General features: G+C 53.6%; 9 protein-coding genes across 9 annotated transcripts; 6 read left to right on the top strand and 3 right to left on the bottom strand.

Moving 5' to 3' along the window:
• Positions 1 to 1091: 1091 nt before the first annotated feature.
• On the top strand, positions 1092 to 3412 carry A1O3_07689 (glucosamine-fructose-6-phosphate aminotransferase; the record flags this gene model as incomplete). The annotated part of the gene is made up of 5 exons (XM_007737796.1): positions 1092 to 1096; positions 1148 to 1218; positions 1280 to 1511; positions 1564 to 3143; positions 3192 to 3412. 5 exons carry the CDS (start codon positions 1092 to 1094, stop codon positions 3410 to 3412), a joined length of 2109 nt encoding a protein of 702 aa, XP_007735986.1.
• A 553-nt stretch (positions 3413 to 3965) lies between these two features.
• Positions 3966 to 6284, top strand: A1O3_07688 (uncharacterized protein; the record flags this gene model as incomplete). The annotated part of the gene is made up of 2 exons (XM_007737795.1): positions 3966 to 4256; positions 4311 to 6284. 2 exons carry the CDS (start codon positions 3966 to 3968, stop codon positions 6282 to 6284), a joined length of 2265 nt encoding a protein of 754 aa, XP_007735985.1.
• Positions 6285 to 7212: 928 nt separating this feature from the next.
• On the bottom strand, positions 7213 to 9518 carry A1O3_07687 (uncharacterized protein; the record flags this gene model as incomplete). Its single annotated transcript, XM_007737794.1, has 2 exons — positions 7213 to 9231; positions 9282 to 9518. The coding sequence occupies 2 exons, from the start codon at positions 9516 to 9518 to the stop codon at positions 7213 to 7215; spliced, it is 2256 nt and encodes a 751-aa protein (XP_007735984.1).
• Positions 9519 to 10133: 615 nt separating this feature from the next.
• On the bottom strand, positions 10134 to 11017 carry A1O3_07686 (uncharacterized protein; the record flags this gene model as incomplete). The annotated part of the gene is made up of 2 exons (XM_007737793.1): positions 10134 to 10871; positions 10922 to 11017. The coding sequence occupies 2 exons, from the start codon at positions 11015 to 11017 to the stop codon at positions 10134 to 10136; spliced, it is 834 nt and encodes a 277-aa protein (XP_007735983.1).
• A 1048-nt stretch (positions 11018 to 12065) lies between these two features.
• On the top strand, positions 12066 to 13063 carry A1O3_07685 (20S proteasome subunit alpha 7; the record flags this gene model as incomplete). Its single annotated transcript, XM_007737792.1, has 3 exons — positions 12066 to 12068; positions 12123 to 12680; positions 12731 to 13063. 3 exons carry the CDS (start codon positions 12066 to 12068, stop codon positions 13061 to 13063), a joined length of 894 nt encoding a protein of 297 aa, XP_007735982.1.
• A 222-nt stretch (positions 13064 to 13285) lies between these two features.
• On the bottom strand, positions 13286 to 13972 carry A1O3_07684 (6,7-dimethyl-8-ribityllumazine synthase; the record flags this gene model as incomplete). Its single annotated transcript, XM_007737791.1, has 1 exon — positions 13286 to 13972. One exon carries the CDS (start codon positions 13970 to 13972, stop codon positions 13286 to 13288), a length of 687 nt encoding a protein of 228 aa, XP_007735981.1.
• Positions 13973 to 14748: 776 nt separating this feature from the next.
• A1O3_07683 (ornithine aminotransferase) lies at positions 14749 to 16331 on the top strand (the record flags this gene model as incomplete). Its single annotated transcript, XM_007737790.1, has 3 exons — positions 14749 to 15318; positions 15365 to 16066; positions 16146 to 16331. The coding sequence occupies 3 exons, from the start codon at positions 14749 to 14751 to the stop codon at positions 16329 to 16331; spliced, it is 1458 nt and encodes a 485-aa protein (XP_007735980.1).
• Positions 16332 to 18209: 1878 nt separating this feature from the next.
• On the top strand, positions 18210 to 20784 carry A1O3_07682 (uncharacterized protein; the record flags this gene model as incomplete). The annotated part of the gene is made up of 7 exons (XM_007737789.1): positions 18210 to 18617; positions 18673 to 18713; positions 18763 to 19074; positions 19134 to 19363; positions 19421 to 19482; positions 19543 to 19664; positions 19725 to 20784. 7 exons carry the CDS (start codon positions 18210 to 18212, stop codon positions 20782 to 20784), a joined length of 2235 nt encoding a protein of 744 aa, XP_007735979.1.
• A 1393-nt stretch (positions 20785 to 22177) lies between these two features.
• On the top strand, positions 22178 to 23755 carry A1O3_07681 (uncharacterized protein; the record flags this gene model as incomplete). Its single annotated transcript, XM_007737788.1, has 1 exon — positions 22178 to 23755. One exon carries the CDS (start codon positions 22178 to 22180, stop codon positions 23753 to 23755), a length of 1578 nt encoding a protein of 525 aa, XP_007735978.1.
• Positions 23756 to 24374: the final 619 nt, after the last annotated feature.

Here is a 24374-nt window from a genome sequence, read left to right as displayed (position 1 = left end):
CAGCCAGCCCCAAGGTCCCAGCCCCATCGCTAGAACAAGATATGGGTATGGGCACGGATATCCGTACACAGTGTGCTAACTGCAATCCGGTGGATCGGCGCGAAGAGGGGAAACGTCATGGGTGCCGGTTGACGTTCAGTAGTAGCAGTGGCTCAGATATGCCATGTAGCGGCCATGAGTCCACGATTGTGGCACAGTTGTTCCACCACGCAGCGCCCGTTCCAGTTCAAATCCGAGACTGCTCGGCGCAACTGCGGCTGCGGCTGCGACTGCGGCTGCGGTTCTAGAAAAAATGCTGTCAATTTCTGCAGCCCTGTTCAGAGCCCCGAGTCCAGAATCCAGCGCGGATTCCCTTTGGCATTATTTGAACTAGATTCTCAACCATTAAGCAATATGGATAGTCTGCAGTGACGTGCCTGCCACGATCCGTCTATTATTGGCGGTAGGAAGGTGAGGTAACCGGTTGCCGGGCAGGCCTAGAGGGGCACCGAAGGGCTGCCGGTATGGGAGAGGTGCACAGAGACTCCTTAGGCTAACTCGCAAGGGCGTAGCAGAGCTCAGGGGCCCGTGCTGCCGTGGCGTCTGGGGGCCGGGAAACCCCTGTTACTGGCCTGGAACTCTAACTATCGGGCCTGTCTGACGATAGTGATATCCCTGCACGCGCTTGGGCCATTCTGCGTTCCTATACGCTTTGTCTTTGCTCACCGACGAACCGCGTCCCGAAACTGGCATCAAGGCAATTGCAGCGTCAGAACTGAATTTCAGCCCATAGAGAGTAAAAGCCCATCTTGTGTAAACTGGTCAGCTCAAGGCCAACTCCTTTTTATCTTCGGCCAGCTTCATCTTGCTCTTCTGTATTTCCCCTCCTTTTCCCTTTTCTTTCCCTCGCAACACCTTCTCTTCCGACAAACACCGCCAACACCTCCATCACCTCCATTGTTGATTTCCGGCAGCCTTTGTTTAACGCCGGTCAGTGGACCTGCCTGCGCCGACTCTTGTGTATAAATTCGCGCATCCCATTGTGCCGATTCCCCTTCACTTGCCTCCAGCTGGACTGTCGTTTTCTGGGCCACTATTAGGTCACAGTCAAGATGTGGTTCGTAGACTTTGGAGACCGCATTCGTCTGCAATGACTGACTGGAATCAGTGGTATCTTCGGCTACATCAACTACTTGGTCGAGAAGGACCGGAGATTCATTCTCGATACCCTGCTCAATGGTACGTGGAAAGCTCCCGTTATCTGCTCAGCCCCTCGAATCCAACGCTCATTCTTTTTCAGGCCTTTCCCGCCTCGAGTACAGAGGGTACGACTCCGCCGGTCTTGCCATCGATGGTGATAGGAGGAATGAGGTCTACGCATTCAAAGAGGTGGGCAAGGTGGCCAAACTTCGCGAATTGGTCGATAAGTCGGATGTCGACATGACAAGAGTCTTCGATTCCCACGCTGGCATTGCACATACCCGCTGGGCCACTCATGGTCAACCCTCCAGGCTGAACTGCCACCCCCACAGGTCGGTTTGCATGTCACCCCAGATGGATATACTGGATAACTGACAAACTCAGATCTGATCCCAAGTGGCAATTCGCTGTCGTCCACAACGGCATTATCACCAACTACAAAGAGCTCAAAGCTTTGCTCGAGGGAAAGGGTTTCAAGTTTGAGACCGAGACCGATACCGAGTGCATTGCTAAGCTCGCCAAATTCCTCTACGATTCTCATCCGGATATCGATTTCACAACCCTCGCAAAGGCCGTGATCAAGGAACTCCAGGGTGCCTTTGGCCTGCTCTTGAAATCCGTTCACTATCCCAATGAAGTTATTGCGGCGCGGAAAGGCTCACCCTTGGTGGTGGGAGTCAAGACAGCCAAAAAGATGAAGGTGGATTTCGTCGATGTCGAATACTCGGAAGATGGCGGCGCCCTGCCGGCTGAGAAGGCAAACCACAATGTTGCGGTCAAGAAGTCGGCGGCCAGTCGTCTCCTGTCTCCCAACGGTCTCCTGGCTCCGACTGACAAATCGCTTCTCCACCGATCACAGTCGCGAGCATTCCTGTCCGATGATGGCATGCCTCAGCCTGCAGAGTTCTTCCTCTCATCCGACGCCTCGGCGCTGGTTGAACACACTAAGAAAGTTCTCTACCTGGAAGACGATGACATCGCCCACATCCACGAGGGCCAACTCCACATCCACCGCTTGACCAAAGATGACGGCACTTCCAATGTCCGTGCAATCCAAACCATCGAACTTGAGCTTCAAGAGATCATGAAGGGCAAGTTTGATCATTTCATGCAAAAGGAAATCTTTGAGCAGCCCGAGTCCGTTGTCAACACCATGCGTGGTCGCTTGGACGTCACGAACAAGTCAGTCACCCTGGGAGGTCTTCGGCAGTACATCAGCACCATTCGACGATGCAGAAGAATCATCTTCATTGCCTGCGGCACCAGCTATCATTCGTGCATGGCTGTCAGGGGTGCGTTTGAGGAGCTGACTGAGATCCCGATTGCTGTTGAATTGGCCTCGGACTTCCTTGACAGGCAGGCACCGGTCTTCCGAGATGACACCTGCGTCTTCGTATCACAATCGGGTGAAACTGCTGATTCGCTACTGGCACTTCGATACTGCTTGGAGCGGGGTGCACTGACGGTCGGGATTGTCAACGTGGTCGGTTCCTCCATTTCCATGCTCACCCATTGTGGTGTGCATGTCAATGCTGGCCCTGAAATCGGTGTTGCCTCTACCAAAGCCTATACTTCTCAATTTGTCGCCATGATCATGTTCGCTTTGTCGTTGAGCGACGATCGCGCCTCCAAGCATCAACGTCGGGCAGAGATCATTGATGGATTGGCCAAGGTCAGCGATCAGATCCGGGAGATTCTCAAACTCAACGACTCGATCAAAGACATGTGTGCCAAATTCTTGCAAAACCAGAAGTCGTTGCTGCTGCTTGGTCGTGGCAGCCAGTACTCAACTGCTTTGGAGGGCGCCTTGAAGATCAAAGAGATCTCATATTTGCACTGCGAAGCTGTCATGTCTGGCGAACTTAAGCACGGTGTTTTGGCCTTGGTTGACGAGAACCTGCCCATCATCATGATCCTGACGCGAGACAACCTTTTCCCCAAATCTCTGAACGCATACCAACAAGGTTAGTATTCTCTAATCCCATACACATATCCAACTAACGTGGCTACAGTCATTGCTCGTGGTGGACGACCTATTGTCATCTGCAACAAAAGCGACCCAGAGTTTCCACCCGACCAGACCGAGCGGATTGAGGTACCGAAGACGGTGGACTGCTTGCAAGGCCTGCTGAACGTTATTCCGCTGCAACTCATAGCTTATTGGCTTGCTGTTGCGGAAGGCCTCAACGTTGACTTCCCACGTAACTTGGCCAAGTCTGTCACAGTCGAATAGACAGTGCCAGAAGGGTACAGGCGACTCAGGGCAGCTTCAATATCGTGTGACCAGCAAGGAATCAGCGGGAGAGTTTGGGAAAATCGGGCGTACAGCAGTGATCGGTTGATAGTACTTTAGCTGTATTGTACTAGTATGGGAAGCGAACATCACTACTAGGTAGTGCTCTGGGGGAGGGGAGTCTCAGGGCATCAATCACAGAAGTATGTTTCCGTTGTTTGCGGGTGTATCCTCAATCATGCTTCTGTTCTGCGATAAACATCGAGTACCTAGTATGGAGTACACGGAGTACTGTATTCTCGGTCCTACTCCATAATGATATACTGAGGACCTATACGGATGGTACAGGTCATGTATGTAGGTACGGAGTACTGTACCATCGGAACCAGTGTGTGACAAGGCTGCGTGCGGGGGACTGGGTTGGAGACCTCGCCCCAGGCTGGACTCCCAGCGCAGGCTGAGCGAGAAGAACGGGTACAGCTTCATTTCGACATGCCTATCACTGCACCACAAGACCCTGAGCCTCAGTGCACGTCGATCCAATGCTCCTGCAATGGGTGACAATGTCGACAAAGAAACATCGAGGCCAGACACCGCACTGAAAGACACCGCCGTCACGGTTGCAGCCCCGGCCACGGCCACGAACGTACCGGGAGCATCTCCATCTCCTTCACAACGATTCCTTTTGCCTAACAACCATAACCTCTTCTTGTTGCTGATCGGCTTCCGGCTGCTCAACGCTTTGACTGTGCAGACATTCTTTCAGCCCGACGAATACTTCCAGGCTTTAGAGCCCGCATGGCGGTTGGCGTTTGGGGAAGATGCTGGGGCCTGGATAACTTGGGTACGAGAAAGCCACATTGCTCTACCGGGCCAGGAAGCTCATTGAGGGAAACAGGAATGGAAAAGTCATCTACGCTCTGCTATACATCCAACCGTCTTTGCCTTATGGTACCGGGGCGCGTGCGCCGTGGCTGATTTCTTCCATCTCGAGGCTCATGCCCAGGCCGAGCTACTACTCGCTGCTCCAAAGTCTCTACAGGCCATCTTTGCGGCCGTGACCGACTTCTATACCTGGAAGCTTGCATCGTATGCGTACGGCACGAACTCGAGTGCCACTCTAGCGACGCTGCTCCTGACAGTCACTAGTCCCTGGCATTGGTTTGGTTCTACGCGCACTTTCTCGAACTGTTTGGAGACGACCTTGACAGTTGTCGCATTATACCACTGGCCCTGGCACTGGCAGTTGCCCCTGGACAACCCTGGCGCGCATGTGGTCCGCGTCCGGCAGCAAGTTGCCGATGGGACGGACATAGTGACCAGGCTGAGGCGTGCCCTGCTTTGTGCTGCTCTAGCGACGATTCTAAGACCTACCAATATCCTAGTGTGGGGGGTTCTGACATGGCTGACTTTTCTGCGAGGATGGAAATCCATTGGACCCAGCTGGGCCGAGTGCTCCTTGTTTGCAAGAGAGACTGTTCTGTGCGGAGGCCTCGTTCTTCTGCTCTCAACCTTGATCGATCGCATCTTCTACGATTCATGGGTGTTTCCACCCTTGGACTTCCTCCACGTCAACGTCGTCCAGTCGATCGCAACATTCTACGGTAACAATGATTGGCATTACTACCTCTCCCAGGGCTACCCTCTTCTGCTCACGACTGCCTTGCCATTCACACTGGCCGGGCTCTATCGCGTTCTGAGCCCGAGCTCGGGAACCACGTCCAGCGAAGCCACGCCTCCAGGCCGTACAATGCTCAGCTCACTGTCCATTGTCTGTCTCCTCGTCCCCAGCGCCTTTTCAAACATCGCCCACAAAGAGGTCCGTTTCATCTATCCTCTACTCCCAGCCCTACATGTTGTAACCGGGCTTCCATTGTCTTCATTTTTCGGGCCGCAACCCTCACAGCACTCCGGAGCGGCCCAATTCACACACAAAATGTTACTCGCTCTACTCCTGGCTCTAAACATCTCAGTAGCCTACTACACAACTCAAGTCCACAACTCCGGCATCATCGAACTGACACACTATCTTCGAACTGAATTTGAAACCACCTACCTTCCCGCGGCTGGGGTTGGAACTGCTTCGAACATGACGGTAGGCATGCTCATGCCATGCCACTCAACCCCGTGGCGCTCCCACCTGCAATATCCTCCATCGACCACGCGCCCCGGCATCCATGCTTGGGCACTGACGTGCGAACCCCCGCTCAACCTCAACGCGACCGAACGAACGAGCTATCTCGACGAAGCGGACCAGTTCTACGCCGACCCGCTCATTTGGCTAAAGAAGAACATGTCGCGTCACCCACCGCGGGCAGAGTCCACGGACGGGATGCGAGCCAATGGTGTCTTCGCCCGAGACGAACGCGCCAGGCATGGCTTGCACATCACCTCGGAATCGACTCTTCGCCAACGTGAAGAAGAGCTCTGGAGCACTGGGCAGTCACGCCGCCGCCCCTGGCCCGAATACCTCGTCTTCTTCGCGCAGCTGGAGCCTACGCTCACCGTGGCCTTGCGCGGCAGTGGCTACGGCGAGTGCCACCGCCTCTTCAACAGCCACTGGCACGACGACTGGCGGCGCACGGGCGACGTGGTCATCTGGTGCCTTGACCAAGAGAGGCAAGATGCACGGCGTTCGTCATCGCGACCGTCTAGGCTCCCCGCCGAGGAGCAGATCGAACTCGAAGACGCCGTTCGTAATCGCGATCGTGGTCGTCATCCGTCTGCGGAAAGCCTGGCCCTGGGGCGCGGGCAGCAGGTGATGAGTGTGCAGAAGACGCCGAAAACGAAAACGAAAACATCTGCCCCTGTTACTCGCGTGGTGGAAAAGCCATTTTGGAAGGCCAGAGAGCCGGAACGCAAAGACACTTGACTGATTAGGCCATTAATCACTTTTTCGATATCGATCCCCATCCTGTACACACAGCAGAGGCAAGACTTGAAGCTGTCAAACTGTGGAGCATTCCAGGGAGCATTGCCCGGCCTCGTCTCGAGATCCAAACCAAACCCAACCCAACCCAGCGCAATTCGATTCGATTCGGCCCAGCTCAACCTAGCCCAACCTAACCTCAGACCATCTACGCCTCACTAAAGGTCTAAAGGGCATGGTTCACGCAGTGCATCTCATAGCTCCCTCCTATACGGAGTAAAAGATAGATTCACAGTTCACAGTTCACAGTTCAAAGAAACAATCCCCCCCTTTTGTAGGTATTAATTAGTCCTGTTCTGTTGTCTTCGCCTTACGTGTAGTTGCTCTTCCCCAGACAGAGTTCAGTCTTGATGGACTAGTATGTGTATGTGTATGCGGCGGCTTCGTGCTCTGTTAGGAGACAGCAGCGTCGGCTTTTGTAATTCATTGCCTCCTCCACTTGTGGCAGGGAGCAGGGAACAGGGAACAGGGAACAGCGCCGTCATGACCTCCTGCAACAAGCCCCATGTTTGAGGCGGTCTCCACTTCAAAGTTGGGCAAGTCAAAGCCGTTTAGAGGATCAATTGATTCTCCCTAGCCTAAGGGGGGAATCTATTCCAGGTACAATTCGATGGCTTAGGCCTTGGAAGAGTTTGGGCACCAGGGGGACCCTGAGAGTCCGGACGCTGGATAAGTCGGATTCGAACCTCGCAGGTAAGGGAAGTGAGGCGGTATCGACTGTTGCGCATTGCTTGGAGAAGACGCACTGCTGACCACGCTAGTCTGAAGAAACGCTAGGAGACTTTTCTGCAACAGTCTTCAACTTCAATGCGAGTACGGTCGTTGCTCGCAAGGAACGGGCCGCACAGCTGTCTCTCCGACAGCTCTAATATCATCTCACAGACCGGGCGCTCAAGCTTGCAAAAGCATCAGGACTATGCCGGCCGCTCTCCAGGTTACTGATGCTCACGCTGTCCGCACTGGCGTGATGTCTAGCTGCGCCGCCCTGTGCCCTAGCCGGCGAGGTACCACTTCCACCAGCAAATCCGGGGCTGCTTGGGTTGGCACTGAGATTGAAGTTTGCAGTCGTGCTAGCCGTGTTTGTGAGGAACGGATTGCGACTCCCAACGCCTCCAGCAGAGTGCATGTTGGAGATCGAGGCAGGCATTGTGGCGCTGCGCTTGGCCGGGGATATTGGGTTCGGTTGGAAGTGTACATCGCCCGACTGCATGGGTGAAGTATGCTGTTGCGAGGACGGTTGCGCGGAGCCGACCGTCTCCGGGCCCGGTTCAGGTATTGAGGCCAGGGGTTTTGGTGCAAACTGAGGATAATTATAAAGAGCCAAGATTGTGTTCTTATCGTACCGCCCGGTGTGCTGGGGGGAGAGAGTTTGAGGCTGCTGATTGAATTGTTGCTGGAACATGGCCTGTTGCTGGAACTGTGGGTTCTGCTGTTGCGGCTGTGGTTGGGTCTGGGCCTGGCCATACTGGAAACTGGGAAACCCTGGTCCTGATGCTGGAGGCTGGGGGCTTTGAGATGGTGCCACCTGTTGTTGCTGAGGTTGCATCTGCTGTGTTAGGAATGGGTTATGCGTCTGTTGAGTTTCGAAAGGGTTCTGCCGAACAGGGCCAAAGGGGTCTTGCATTTGGAATTGGGGAGCAGTCCGTTCTTGTATCGTTTGAGACGATGCTGGGCCGGGTGGTAGTCCAAAGGGGTTCGAGGTCAATGTTATAGGAAGTGAACTCTGTCGCTGTTGGGGCGGGGCTGGTGGCCCTGCTTGGACGGACTGGTAACTGACGAGTGGATGCGTAGACGAAGACACAGGACCTGATGCAGGTGCAGTTTGAGGCAGGAAAGGATTGTTGCTCGTGGATTGAGGGGGGCCACTGGTCGATTGGAAGAAGGGGTTTGTATTCATAGAAATCGCAGCTGGAGAAGCGACATATCCTTGTTGAAAGTGTGTGGATGGAACCGGAGGGGTGACAGAATATTGCAGACGTGGATCCTGAAGAGGAGGAGGCTGGCTAGGATACCCTCCAGTGCTATGGGGGAACAGAGGGTGAGCAAGTTGCATGGATTGCAAGGACTGTTCGAGACCGGTCTCGGTTTGAGTGTGAGTTGCTGGACCAAAGGGATTGGTGCTGTGGTACACCTGCGCGGGAGAATTTGCTGGTTGTTGAGGTTTTGAAATTGACAGCCCGACTGTTTGTTCGCCGGTCATATGCGTGAATGGGTTATACGAAGGCTCTGACGACGCGGGTGCTCTAGTAGCGGGAGCAGACGCAGCCGTAGAGTCCCGGCTTGAATCAGCGTTTGTGGTCGGGTTTGGCCTTCTGCCGGCTGAAGAAGTGGTTGTGTCTCTTTGTCCTTCTTGAACCAATCTCTCAATTGTCCTCTCCACATTCCCTCCCAGCCGTCGCAGCAAGCTCGTGTTGCGGCCGGTGTCCGTGAAGCCCATGTCCCGCAACGCGTTGAGTTTCTGCTGCAGCTCTGCTTCCGTCATATCAAAGCGTGCGTCCGCCATCCTCGACATTGAATCGTAATCGTCAGTCGATATAGGAAATGCGCTGTCAACGCGAGGCTCTTTTGGCAGCTTTTTCTTGTCATGCTTGGAGAGGGTGTAGGCAGATGACGAGGCACGAAGTCCAAAGCCAAAGAACCTGCCTTTCTTGGGGGGCAAGGGGGGCGGAGGTGATTCTTGTTCTTCCTGTCTCGAGTAAGTTGCAGGTGAGATCTCGTCGCGCTGTGGAGGCTCTGGTTTTCCATCTGAAAGACTCTTTTCTTGATACTTCTTGCGTATGAATCGCTCCATAGCGGAGTCCACCTCATCAATATCGAGCGGCATGTCCGGTTTCTTGTTCTTGGGATTGTAGACTTTATTCACTGCGATGTTTCCATTGCGCTTCATGCTCTAGTGCTCGGTCAGTGACGGCTCGTTGAAGAGGTATTCATAACACCCACCTCTACCTGATCTGCTGTCCAGGTGTCCATACTGAGAGACTTGACCTTGGATATGTGCGTGCCCAGTTTGCGATGTAGAGAGGCACACCGCATGCAGAGGAAAACACCCAGATTCCAACTTGCCCACGCAGGGTTCTTCGCACCGCAGTCGGCGCATTGAGAATTCCCCGGCAGACGGAGCAGCTCATGTAGTTCCCGCTCATTGCGCGCCTGTGTTCTCTTGCTCATCGATGCCATCCTGAGGGCGGGCTAGTCCGGTGGGAGAAAAGGCGGTTGGGCGAGTAGAGGTCAGACAAGGCGTGTGGTATGAGACGTCGTTCGGAGTTGCTGAATTGTCTTCTTGGCCAGACCCGATGAAGTGCAAATTCTAGGTCATGGTCTGAAGCTGGACCTCTGCCCTGCGCTCGAAGAATAGAGCACTGACCCTGTTCCGACAACTCGATCGATGGCGAATGAAGATGTCAGATACCTACCTTACATATGCTTGCACTTCTAGCTTTGGGCCAACCCCATCTCGGGTAACGGGCCGGCAAATAGATGGCGTGGATTAGGAAGGGCGGACTCGCCCACTCCACGTGTGATTAATACTCCTAGGAATACGGATGTAACAGTTGACATTTCTGCACAACATGACATGGTAGAAAGATACTTGGATAAAGGAGACAACTTGAATGCGCCTGCTCCTGTACGCTAGGTCTGGTGTAGCTCCGTCCAACAAAGGAAAGCTGCAGCGGGTCTACAAAGCAATCATAGAACTAAGATACTCCAAGTCTTGCGCCCGTTGTCGAAAGACCAGTACGAGAATCCACCTTCCAATGCACCTCAGCCTCTGCCTGACACTCGTGCTATCTGTCAGGACATCTCCGCATCGCCGTCATTTCGTCTTGCCGTCGAGTAGTCGAAAAACCCGTACATTTGCTGAAGCATGCCATACTGATGCTCCATCGGTTCAGCTTCGCCTGAGAAGTTCCACCACTCCCGACTCTTGTACGCCGGATCATTTGACTGGCGGTATTCTGCTATTTTGGCAGTGTTAGACCCATCCTGCATAGGCGCCGCCACCCCGTTGATATTAGGCAATGTGTCGTAGCCTTGCAACATGTACGGTTCAGCATTGTTGCGATTGTCATGCTTCGGTTGTCTCTCTTGTTCAGTCCCCTTCAGACGATACTTTGCAGCCTCCTCTTCCTTTTCCATGCTTGACTGCGGCCAATTTGCCATGTCATCTGGGTGCATCTGGTTTCCATATGTAGGGGGAGCTATTTGCCAGAGCTCTATCAACCTCAACCTTTGTTCAGGCTGTGCATTCTTGAACAGTTGCAACTGGGAAGGGAACAGGGCCGCAGCGTTAATACCAGCCTTCTCAAGGATGGTAGACACGGGGAGGTCGTGCAATGGGACTTGGTGTGCTGAATGGTGATAATGTTGCGAGATGTAGGTGATCGGTTCCGGCTCAGGAACAACCTGCGGCGTCGGGGGCATAGACAAGTCGTGCTGGTGTCCAAGAGGGCTGATTTGAAGGTTACGTGCCATCATGTTGATCAGGTCGTCCTGCATCTTGATGTCGCTCTCGTAGGCCGATAGTCCGCACTAAAGAGGCGAATCAGAAGGTCATGAACCGGGAGTGGATTAGAACAAACCTGTCTGCAGTGTGGATTGTCCTCGAACACTGCCAGATTGCTTGAGAGATCCGTCTCATAGCCACAATGCTGGCATCTGTGGATTGCGGACGCCATGATCTTGGGTTGCTAGCAGCACCAGAATAAGAGCCCCTTATTGCAGTAACGAAAACCAGAGATATGAAGAAGCAAAATTCGAGATTTAGGCTTCAAATTCGTATTAATCTAACTAAAACACACAACTGCTATGAAGGCTCCAGGCAGTCCAGGCGGTGTGTCCGGATCCGGTGTAGTCTCGATGTCCTCAGGGGTTTCCAGAATCGAGAACAAACGGGACGCTCAAAGATCCTCAGAGTCCAGTCCAGGAAGGATTCGATCCGGTCGGGAGGAGACCTGGCCCAGGGAAGCTGTTGTGTGCTGAAGAGGTGAGCTCAGGTGGATAGGAGAAACGAGGTGCGGGGGAAGGAGGTTCTTGAAGGAGGTGTTTCTGTTCGTGGAGGAGCAAAACCCAAGATCAGCTCAACGTCAAAGCTGATTCAGATACTAGGTATCTGCAAGCAACAGTCTGAAAGAAGTGGAGGTGTTGAGGAATAGTGAGGTTGAACACGAAGCCTTGCGAGAGAAAGGAGGGAGTCTGATGATCTCAGTGGTGACGGGGCGAGAGTCGCAGCTGCGGCCCAAACTAGCCTTAATGTGGGTGCCCAGAATCAGTCGCGGTATATCCGTATTCACGACCATGTCAATTCTACCGAGTACATGGCAGGAATACTACATATGTTCTGCAGCCTCCCTAAAGTACATAAAAATCCCATTCTAATACCAGATCAGTTGCATAGTTGATTGGAAAAGATTGGATGGCTTGGAACCCGCCCTCTGCTCTGACACCCACTGCAACCTCCACGTACATGTACTCTGGTCCATGTTCATGAGGTACGGAGTAAGCACGGCGCCAAGATTCCGACAGCACTAAGCTGTTTCAGGTAATCTACTATGTTACGCGGTTTGGACGCCTGCAGTCCATGAATTGTGGTAAATCGACCATTTACACATCTCGCACCTGTACTTGTATTGGACACAGCGCTGAGAGTCTTGTTGAAAGTGACTTCTTCGCTGGTCTCGAACTGCCTGTCAATCCCCTAAACCACTACGAAATACCTCCGCTGCAATGGTATGTCGCTCTCCCACTCCTTGAACTCTACAGCACTGACTCGGCCACGGATAGACGTCGATAGGAACAGGCTACGATCTTTCAAATTCCGTGTTCTCGCCTGATGGCCGGAACTTTCAAGTTGAATATGCCGTCAAAGCAGTTGAAAATGGCGGAACCTCCATCGGCATCCGGACAAAACACGGCGTCGTTCTTGCCTGCGAGAAGATCATATCCTCCAAGCTCCTGAAGCCTGGCGCCAACTTGAGAATATCAACGGTAGATCGTCATGCTGGCGTTGTTACTTCGGGACTACTGCCGGATGGTCGCCATCTGATCAGCAGAGCGAGAGACGAAGCAAGCAGCTGGAGGCAAACATATAAAGGCCCAATCCCCGTCCACGCTTTGGCGTCGAGAATGGGAGGATACGTCCAAGCGTACACGCTTTATTCAAGCGTACGACCATTTGGAGTCACAGCAATTCTGGGTGGATGGGATTCAGAAGCTGAACTCGGTGTGGATGGACAGGTTGGATTTGGACCTTCAGTTGGCGCCGGAGGAAAACTTGAGGATGAGGTTGTTAAAAGAGGCGGTCCTGGTCTCTACATGATTGAACCTAGTGGGTTGTATTGGGTATGTGCAATTGCTTGACCTTGGCCGAGAAAGATCACTGACCTTCCTAGGGCTACTACGGTGCCGCAACAGGAAAAGGGCGACAAGCTGCAAAGGCCGAGTTGGAAAAGCTGGATCTGGCTTCCCCAACCTGCTCCTTGAGCCTCAAAGATGCTGTGATGGAGGCTGCCAGGATCATATACGTGGCACACGAAGATTCGAAGGACAAGGAATTCGAACTAGAGATGACCTGGATCTCGACACTAGACGGCCCGACCAAAGGTCAACATCAGCAGGTCCCCCAAGAGTTGTTGGAGGAAGCAGAGAAGGCGGCCAAGAAGAGTCTAGAGGGAGACGATGATGAAGAAGAAGAAGAGGAAGAAGGAGATGCCATGCAGGAGTGATCTTTGTTTGTCTTCGCAGCATTGTAGCATTATTGGCGTATGAAGGGATCCAATGGTCTGATCTCTAATGGCAAAAGAGGCGTAGTTCCCCCAGAGAAGGCTCTATTTTGTGTCTGTTTGAGCCACATGAATTCTGCTGCCCAACTGACCTGTATCTCTTTCCTAAACATTTTGGTCTCTTTTGAAGGCAGAGGGGAGGGTAAAAAAGCCAGAAGGGCAAGTTCACGATCCCGCGATCTTGCCCTGGCCCCAGCCCTTCCGCTTCACCCCAAGCTCGACGGCGGCATTTCCCCAGTCTTCTCCATGGTTGTGTCCATTAGCTTCCTTGCCGCTACCTCCTTCCAGACCTGCTCTCGCCAGGCCTTGCGCCTGGTCCAGGACTGTCAAAAGACCAAAGATGACGGGAACTCCGCTGTCCAGCTGTACCCTCATCAGGCCATGGGTGACAGCATCTGCAATGTACTCAAAATGCATGGTCTCTCCTTTAATCAGGACTCCTATGGCTATGATCGCGTCGAAGGTATGTCTCAGTCCTTTGGTCTCGATCTTTTCAGGCTCCGGAGGACCAGGCTGTAGACTCCCTTGCAAGTCGGTTGTCGAGTTGCTTCCGCCCAGCAGATCGCCGATGCCACTAGCCAAACTGCCCATTCCGCCGGACACAGTGCTGGCTGTGCTTTGGATTTGAGATGCAGCATAGACGCGCTGCACTGCCAGAGGAAGCTCGTATGAACCGGGGACCGACTCGACCACAATGTTCTCTTCCTTCACCCCCGAAGCCAACAGAGTTTTCTTTGCGCCGCTGACCAAAGCATCGATGAGGGTGGCGTTCCAACGAGCGTGAACGATCGCAATTCGCAGACCGGAGCCGTCATGCTTTTGGGGAGCACCGGGGCCTTTCAAAGTAGCCATTTCCGGGGAGATCGATCAAAGAGTAGGCGGGTAGGTTATGGGGTTCCAAGGGCTGAGGAAGAATGCGCCTGGTGCTGGTGACGGATGGTACAGAGTATAGCGTTCAGCGTAGTGAGTATGAATCATGGAGCCCGCGGCCAACCGCACAGAAACATTGAATGTTCGTGCGGGCTGGCGGTGGTGGTGAGTGGGTTTTGGGGTTTGCCCCTCGTCAATGGTCATCCGGCCTGGCCTGCGCTGCGCTGCGCTCCCCTCCCCCCTCTTCGCGTATGACAGCCAGTGGCCTGCGATGCTGTCACACAACTTAAGTAATAAAGTCATACAATCTGCTGCCACCTGCATTTGCCTCCAAACCACAGACCTGTCAATCCAACCAACCGATCCATTCAGAATCTCGCGCACCTGCGGGCCGTGATCCGGTACGGTTAAGCCTGCCTTTAGCGATCAACCTCCTGCCGTTAGGGATACACCTGCACTTAGGGGCATAGCAACAAGGCTCAGGCTCCAATTGTGTGAGTGTGATTGAAAATCTCTGCACATGACCTATGTGTGGACCACAGAGCCTGAATACATATCTGACTCGCTATCGGCATTCCAAGGGCCATGATCAATTGCTGTTTCACACTCGACAACAGACAGCTTGACTAGAAGAGCCAAATCCCCTCCTAACCTCTCTATCCTGACTTGGCTGTGGTGGCCAATCAGCGCTGCGTCAATTCGAGCTATCCAATACGCCTCGCCCAACGAATCTACGGTCCTTCTATTCCATTTCAAACATGGCTCCGTCGGCAGTCAGCGTTGACGGTGTTAACGGAGCCGCGCAGTCCAACGGGCACAGTACCGGCACGCAGCTCAAAGCAACCGCCCCTGTGTTTCATCCGGCCGCAACGGTAGATCGATCGAGGTACCATGTCTCGTCATCTACTGAAGCGATCGACACCGAGCATGAATATGCCGCCCACAACTATCATCCCTTGCCGGTCGTTATTGCGCGCGGATCGGGAACGACAGTGTGGGATCCTGAGGGTCGACAATACCTTGACTTTCTCTCCGCGTACTCCGCCGTCAATCAAGGCCATTGCCACCCAGAGCTGGTCAAGGCCCTTGTTGAACAGGCATCCACACTGACCCTGAGCTCGAGAGCATTCTATAATGATGTTTTCCCACGCTTTGCTGAGTTCGTTACGAAATACTTCAACTTCGACATGGTTCTGCCCATGAACACTGGCGCCGAAGCCGTGGAAACGGCCATCAAAATCGCCAGGAAGTGGGGCTACAAGTCCAAGAAGATCCCTCAAGGAGAAGCTCTTGTTCTCGCTGTAGCCGAGAACTTCCACGGCCGGACTGTAAGTTTCACAACCTTGTCGGAGCTCGGATTCTGACATTTCCAAGTTCTCTGCCATTTCCATGTCCACCGACCCTGAATCCCGAGAGAACTACGGCCCTTACCTGCCGGGTGTGGGCAGTATCTCCCCGGCTACTGGTGAAGTGATTCCCTACAACGACGTAGACGCTGTACGTGCTGCTTTCGAGTCACACGGTGACAAGATCGCGGGATTTCTCGTCGAACCAATCCAAGGTGAAGCCGGCATCGTTGTACCCAGCGACACCTATCTATCCGAGATCCGCGCTCTGTGCGACAAGCATAATGTACTTCTGATCTGCGATGAGATTCAAACCGGCATTGCCCGCACGGGCAGACTTCTCTGCCACGAATGGGCAGGCATCAAGCCGGACATGGTTCTTCTGGGAAAAGCCATCTCAGGGGGCATGTATCCCGTCTCGTGTGTCCTGGGACGTAAAGATGTGATGCTCACCGTCGAGCCTGGTACGCACGGGTCGACGTACGGCGGGAACCCCCTTGGCTGCGCCGTGGCTATCCGGGCCCTCGAGGTGGTACGCGAAGAGAACATGGTAGAAGCGGCCGAGAGGTTAGGCCACATCTTCCGCGATGGCCTACGTGGTCTCAACTCCCCGCTTATTACGGTCATTCGAGGCAAAGGCCTACTCAACGCCATTGTTATTGACGAATCCAAGACGAATGGCCATAGCGCATGGGACCTCTGCATGCTCATGAAGGAGAAAGGTCTACTGGTTAGTTGAACCCTGCACCCTGCAGATCGCCCACGTGCGGATGATTCCGAGCGAGAATGCGACTGCTAACAGATGACAGGCCAAACCCACCCATCAGAACATCATCCGCCTTGCTCCGCCCTTGGTGATTACCGAAGATGAGGTGAAGCGTGCTCTGGCGATCATTGGGGAGGCTCTCAGCGAATTGCCCAATCTCAGAGGACAGAAGGAGGACGAGATCATCCCTGCCGAGGAAAGGAATGTCAAGATCCAGGTGGAGAATTGAGCATGGCAGGCGACGCAGTATTATATTAGGTCTGGAGAGGCTCGGAGCTGGCCCACCGACATCCTGGGAGTTGGCGTTTGCCGTACGGCTGGAAGTGTGTGGCTCCTCGGCGTTACCATCGGTGAGGTGCTGGGCTGTTGTTCAACATATGGCACAAATGCCTCCACGAGTGGCCAGACCTCTGGCGCAGGAACTCTCTTATCAGGACCTCGTGGACTGGCTATGCAGATGGGCGGATCAGTGACTGTGTTTTTGCGATGAAAGTCTTAGAACAGAGCTACGTGCTACGAATAACGTCAACATACTCGAAGGCGACATTGTCTGTTGCCACTACCACTTCCAATCAGTTATAAGTCGGCAAAACCTGCGAGGGTCGATAACATCTATCTTGTCTCTGGGAAGCTTCCTGACGATATAGTTCTGCGAGAGATGGGCGAGAGTCGAACGTGAAATGGACGGGGGTTCAATGAGCACTGCACGGAGCATTGCATGCGCGAAGCTCTTTTTGACCTTACCTTGATAGGCTAATCATTTGCCAAGTATTTAGGCAGTTTTAGAGGCTTGGCGAGATAAGATTATCGAGCGACATCGGTGGCCTGATTGTTTCCAACCTGGATGGTGACGAGAATGAAGACTTGGATGCTTGGTGGTGCCCAGATACCTAGGTATGTATACGGAGTACCTGGAAAGGAATAGGGGTAGGGATGAGGGTGAGGGTGAGGGTGAGGGTGAGGGTGAGGGTGAGGACGAGGATTGATAGTGGTAGATCACGATAATGAGGTCCAAAAGATCACCCGGACTTATACGGAGTAAGGAGTACGAGTACCTACCCTTGGTATGGAGTAGTACTGAGTGTCCGTAGGTGCCCTGTACCGAGTATGGAGTACTCCGTACATGTCGTGTCACGCGTGGTGCTCTGTACTCCGTATCCGTAATCTGATTGATAGACCTCACCGGCCACGGAACCTCAACCTCGGAGAGAACCCAGACAAGAAGAATAGCTTGGCACGTCACAAAGACCTACTCTGTCCGTGTTTCTGATTCTTCTCTATTTAACAGCCAGATATCCCATATTACGCATTACAGAGAAGTCCTCCGGACTCTGTAGATCTCTTGTTGGCCCCGGGCACAATCCTCCTCCTGCTCCGTCCCCGAACCACTTCCGCGCGGCTCAGAGACATCGATGGATCGGCAGACTCGGAGGCTGGTCGTGTGGCCAGATACTCTTTTCCAGCTAGTAGCTACATGACTCTGGAACCACTAACGAGAAAATTCAAGTAGCGTTTGTGGTAGCCTGCCGATGACCGGAAGTCGGCAGATCTAATCATGTAATCTTGTCTTATCAGATGAGCGCAGGTCTGAGCACGGCGGGACTAGTCCCACTTGGGGCTTGAAGTCGGCTTGGCATCAAGCGCCAGACTCAGCGAGACTCAGGCTGTGTGGTTGAGCTCTGCCCTCGACCGACGACCCATTGTGTGCCGACTGGGCAGGCAGATTGCAAGAAATGCAGCCTCTTCTGGCCTGGATGGAGGCTCCCGACGCCCCAGCCTGTGTCTCTTGCCTGTGCCCGGTCCCTCTCCGATGCTAGCACAGTGGGGTTGATATTCCCATGCTGCATGGTGCAAGTCGCCCGGCGGAGGCCACTCTTCACGCCTCCTCATCCCGCGCTCGACACGAAGCAGCATTCAGTGTATCCAGCCAGCTGTTGTTCAAGCAGGACAGCGATGGACCCTGAAGGTAGAAAGCCGATGAAAAACCTTAGCCCCTCCTCCCCCTGCCCCTGCTTGTATATATGCTTGGTGCCCTTGGCTCCAAGTTGGCACCGCCTCGGCCATCTCTTGTCAAGTCTTCTTTCTGTTCCTATTCTGGCAAAACAAAATGAGGTTCCCGCTGGTGATTGCTTTTCTCGCCTCTTCGTTCGTCCACCTTGCCGTCGGTGCCAACACCTATTGTGCAACTGCCTGCAAGAACCCGTTGTCCTATTTGAAGTTCAACGGAACAGATTACAGTGATGATGATGTCGACCCTTCGTGCTCCAACTTGCTTGAGGTCCAGTCATACTATGTGTGTCTGCGGCAATACTGCACGGCCTCGGAGACCAAAAAGGCGGTTTCCAAGTTGAAGAAATCTTGTGACCCTGTCTCTGTCCCGCCCATCTCAGTCATCAGCAATCTCACGGTTGAAAGCCTGCGACAAGTAGAGTTCAAGGATCTCAGAAAGAAGACCGTCTTGGGAGAGGCGGTCCTCCTATCCGAGACCCTGTTTGGTCTCTCGATGAGGACACTTGTGAGTGGCGGGAGATTCCCATCCTCCATCGCTGGACTTGACTAACGCCCGCTAGACAAGTGCAGATGAGTCAGACGCCAGAAATATTCGATATGGGTAAGCTGCGTCCTTCACAAATTGTGGCCAGTGTGGCTGATCTTTGAAGACATGCGGCATACGGGTATTGGGGTGTAGTACTTCTTGTAGGAATGATCACTCGGATCTCTACCTTCATCCGCCGACAATTGCGGCCGCGACTCTCGTCGTCACCAAGGCCCAAGGGCTCGCTGTGGCGAAGGGCTCGACTTGGTGTACAGCAGTATATAACAACGCCGGCACTGTTCAGACAACACTCGGCAGAGCCTGTCGGATGGTGTACCATCCCACCTCGACTGCAGGCCTTGACCATATTTGGTTTTGTGGTGGTCAATGTGGTCCTGTCATGTGTGGACTACGACATTTTCGCAGGCAATGTAAGGTATGGATCTTGGATAATGCTCGACCCAACCTCTTCGCGTACCCAGCTGACACTTCCAGACGGCCTAATGAAAAGGAGCAGCTTACCCGGTGGATTGGTCGGCGGACTGGCGTTCTGGCCACAGCAAATCTGCCCCTTATGTTCACGTTTGCCATGAGGAATAATGTGCTGAGCTGGTTGACCGGCTGGAATTATGCCACATTCAGTCAGTTTCATCGATGGATTGCTCGCATGGCCATGACTCTGCTGTTCGTACATGCCGTTACTTACACCCTCTACGAATTTCTGGGTATGTATCAAGGTCTGGCACTGCTGTCTGACTGATCGGCTGACCCAAATGCTTTAGCGGGTGGCTCTGCCAAGTACTACGATCAGTGGCTTGAAGGTTACTGGGCCTGGGGTATAGTTGTAAGTTACCATGTCTTCCCTACACTACCCAAGGAGTGTGCTAACCTGGGGTCTTGCCAGGCATTTATCGTTGGCTGCTTTATGACCGCGTGGGCAAGCTACCCCGTGCGACGCTATCTTTACGAAGCATTCCTCGTGGTGCACATCGTCCTGGCCATCGTTTTCCTGGTCGGGACCTGGTAGTGAGTCTCTTTATGGGTGGCCTTGCTTGATTTTGCATACTGACCCAAGCCATAACATAGTCACCTCAAAAAACAAGATGACGAATATGTCATGTACTTCTGGCCGTGCGTGGCGGTTTGGGCGTTTGATCGCCTGATGCGAATTGGCCGTGTCCTCCTCTCCAACCTGTCGACCGGTAAAGCTTTGGTAAAATACAACCCTCAGTCCGGTCTGGTACGACTTGAAGTCCCCGCCAGATTAGCGGTACGCCCGCAAGCCGGTACATACTACTACATCTATGTTCTCCACGGTTTCAAGTTCTGGGAGAGCCATCCTTTTACTTTGAGTTCTTGGGAAATGAACGAGGCAACTACCACCGGCCCGTTGTCTTCTGGAACCCTGTCTTTCATCATTCAGCCACAGGATAGTTTCACGGCCCGACTGCGCCAATTCTTGATCCACAAGAGGACCAGCGAAGATGGCTCGACTATATATGCCAGCCCCATCCGCGTTCTTATCGAAGGACCCTATGGACATTCGTACGACCTCCAGTCACATGATTCGGCGCTCATCATTGTCGGTGGCTCCGGCGTCACGGTGGCAGTGTCTCACCTCCGCAGTCTTCGCGAAAGCATGGACAAGAACGAGCAAATGGCCATTCGCAAGGTGCACGTGGTCTGGGTCGTCCGCCATCAAGCTCAATTCCAAGACTTGCTTGACCTTGAGGTCGCGTCGTGGCTTGATGCCTCGGGCTTCCATAGCAAGATCGACATGCAAGTCGATATCTACGTGACACACAAAGGCGAGAGCATGATCTCATCCGGACCGGATGTAAGTGAGAAAGTCGATGGCGTCGATAACGCCTCATCACTGCCACCGTCCGCCACAGGGGATGAGAAGGCTCGATCGACAGGATCTACCTTGTCAACCTCGTCCAATATCAATCATTACAACTATCGGCCCTCGATGCGCCAGATTGTTCTTGACAATGCGAGAGTGGACGGCTGCAACGGGAAGAAGATGGCACTTGTCTGCTGTGGACCACCTTCGATGGCTGATGACGTCCGAGCTGCTACTGTATTGGCCATGAAAGATGGTGCCGATGGCATCGATTTCATTCCCGAGTCCTTTACCTGGTAGCGAGCGAGTGGCAGACGAACTCCTCAGCTCAAGGAAACCATCCATCCCATCCAACCATCCACTACCAGTACCCATTTGCGGCTGGACGGATATTCGCGGCTTCGGCTCCTTCTTCGGCTGTCTTCGCCACAAGTACGACCTGTGGCAGAGCCATAGAGGCTGGGACTGGTACGCCCACGCCTTACCGCAACGCAAATTACGAAACTCACCGATGCCTATGAATGACTAGAATTAGACACAACCGTGCGAGCGCTCCAGAGCTTCCTAGACATAGAACAGAATAGAATTAGAATTACTTCTACAAAGATTGCGCAATAGCCAGCACCTCTCAGTTCACCACCTGTCTAGAGTACAGTAAGCAACAATAGTCGCACCAGTCACCTACCAGTAGTAAGATCGACGTCGTCTTAACCAGCGGTCTAGCTTATATAGGTTAGAGATCCTGATTTTCAAACAGCGAGGGGGCTAAGGAGCCTAAGGGAGCCTTAGAAGCCCCTAAACCAAATAGCTTGGTATAATTGGCCTCGTAGAACTTGTACCTTAATACAGCGACAACACTACAGAGAGGCAGCCTAATTCCCTCATTCTCTAATTCCCTCCCCAGGCTGAGACAATACCAAGCCACCCGCCAGCTTTATATCTTTACGGCTTTGAGGGTTTCTGGTTTCTGGGCCGAGAATGAATCCAGTCACCTTCGAAATTCCTATCGCCGCCATCATGGCCAGCGCGCTCCTCAAGTCCTGGCTCGCCTTATGCAGGAGGGATGGTACATACCTCCCTGCAACTAGTTAATCACGTCTTCTCTCACGACAATGTTGCAAGCTCTCCGCAGGACGTCGTCACCTCTCCCCCCCCCCACAGACGAAGCGATGGCAAAGGGTACAGAGGACTCAGTACAGAGCAAAATAGCCGATCCAGGAATGGTGGCAGAATTCTCGCTTTATATTCGGGCAGAGGCTCCCTGGGAAGGTGGGAACTAGTATAACACCATCCTCTTGGAGCCGCATACGTCTCCCGACCAAGGCCAATAGGAGAAACAACGCCTGATGTTATCAAAACTGGCCAGAGCATGAATCTTTCCATGTTTACCGGATTGGTTGAAGTCAAGCACGTTTCCATCTCGCCTGCTGATGCCATCCAAGTCTAGAACTTCTGTTACATGGCGTTATTGAAGCTGAGAACCCTGACCCTGGTAGGTGGCTGTTCTTTTTTCTTCTCTGTTGCCGGGTATTTTCGCCTCTTTATAGGTCCGCCCGAACCATAAAGCCAACGAGTTGTTGCATGCGCCTGATCAGCGTGAAAGGTCGGCCGACTCTCCTCCATCTTTTGCCTCCATCTCCGTCTCCATTCCCGTCTCCAACCTCCCCCTTGACCGATCGAGAACATAGACAAGATGAGCAACTATGGCACGGATGCCAAACAGGGGAGGGCGGATGTCTCTGTGATATCGGCCTCCCCGATCAGCCCGAGCTCGCTGGACGGAAAGGAAGCCGAATCCGATCGGAAACAGCTCAGCTCTGCCGACATCAAGGCGGTTAACGATGAAATCGAGGTCGAAATCGACCCGAAAGAAGAGAGAGCGTTTGTGTGGCGACTCGACCTGTTTTTCTTGACCGTCGGCTTTCTCGGCTACACGTTCAAGTATCTCGACCAGACCAACATCAGCAACGCGTACGTGTCCGGGATGAAAGAAGACCTTCGACTGAACGGCAACGAACTGAACTACTTCACCACCTACTTCAACATCGGGTACATGGTGATGCTGTACCCGTCGTGCATCACTGTGTCCTACTTCGGCCCGTCAGTGTGGCTGCCTTCGTGCGAGGTGATCTGGGGCGTCTTGACCTGCTGCCTGTCGACCGTGACCCATGCCAGGCAGGTGTACGGGCTGCGCTTCCTGATCGGGTTTTTCGAAGCCTCGGCCTGGCCGTCATACTATACGCTGATCAGCCAGTGGTACCTGCCGCACGAGATCGCGCTCCGCATGTCTATATATAACATAGCGCAACCTGTCGGGGCCATGATGTCGGGCGCGATGCAGGGCGCGCTGGCCACCAACTTCGACGGCAAACTGGGCCGAGCCGGCTGGCGATGGGCGTTCATCATCAATGGCGCCTGTACCATCTTCGTCGCTCTGTTGGGCTACGCCATTCTCCCCGGCTACCCGGAGCGGCCGAACCCGTTGTCCAGGTTCTACCTTAAGCCTCGCCATCTGCAGATCGCCGCGGCACGAGGCCGCCGCGTGGGCCAGAAGCCACAGATCGGGATCACGCCGCTCCGGTTCCTGCGCGCCCTGACCTTCTGGCAGCTGTGGGTGTTTGCCGTCGCCTGGGCGTTTGGCGGAAACACCACGCCGAGCAACTACTTCAACCTGTGGCTCAAGTCGCTCACGAACCCGGACGGCTCCAAGAAATACAGCGTCGGCATGATCAACTACCTGCCCATCATCGGTCAGGCCATCCAGCTGGTGGCCGAGATCCTGTTCAGCGGCTTCAGCGACTACACGGGCCGCCGCCTCCCCTTCCTGCTGCTGCACTCGGTCATCAACATCACCTCGCTGGTCATCTTGGTCATCCGGCCCAGCAGTGAGAGCGCCTACATGGCCGGCTGGTACCTCAACTATGTCGGCGGCGTTTCCATGATGCTTCTCCTGGCCTGGGCCTCCACCCACCTCTACCACGAGCCCGAGGTGCGCACCATCCTCTTCGCCACCGGCACTTTCTTCAGCTATATCCTCAGCGCCTTTGTTCCCATCGCCGTCTATCCGGCCAAGGAAGCCCCTCACTGGCACATTGGCGCCAAGCTGTACCTTGCCTTCGCCGTCTTCTCTGCAGTCCTTTTCGTCGCCATCTGGTTCATTTTCAGATGGGACACTAAGAGGATCGAGAAGAAGGCCATCAAAGCCCGTACCGTTGGGGAACCGGATAATGCCAGTGCCAATTCCGCCAATTCCACCCACTCCGTTCCATGAGATTCTTCTGGAAATGGAAGCGGCACGCTGAGAGGCTGTCCCGTTGATTGTGTTTTGCATCCTCTCCAGCATCCAGCATCCAGCATCCTTGTTCTAGCGGAGATCGAGGTCCAAGCGGAGGCGGCAAGACAGATTGACTTTGAACATGAAAGTGTCTGTCTCGAGCAATTGATCAAAAATCTAGATAGATGTATATATTATATTGTGTGATAGATATAACGTGGTTTATAAGCGAGTTGGCCACCTAAGCGAGTTGGCCACTTCCCACATAGTTGCCGACCCTCTCACTTTACAACAAGATTTCTCCACGACAAATAATGGAAACCTCTTCTAATGAGACTAGGGTATTGTTGGCCATTGAAGCTATCAATCAGAATCTAAAATTCAGTGCTCGACAGGCGGCAACGATCTATAAAGTCAACCGCGCAACCCTCCAGAACAGGATGAAGGGCCGACGCGCTCGACAAGATACCCGTGCCAACTCAACGAATTTGACAGAACTAGAAGAGGAGACTGTTATCCAGCATATTTTGGACCTTGATGCCCGAGGATTCTCCCCCCGGATCGCTGACGTGGGAGATATGGCTAATGTCCTCCTGGCAGAGCGCGGTATACGACG

This window comes from Capronia epimyces (genome assembly GCF_000585565.1).
Source record: "Capronia epimyces CBS 606.96 chromosome Unknown aczIQ-supercont1.6, whole genome shotgun sequence".
Taxonomy (NCBI): domain Eukaryota; kingdom Fungi; phylum Ascomycota; class Eurotiomycetes; order Chaetothyriales; family Herpotrichiellaceae; genus Capronia; species Capronia epimyces.
Note: the sequence above shows the minus strand (reverse complement) of the source record. Positions and strands in the feature narration are given on the sequence as shown.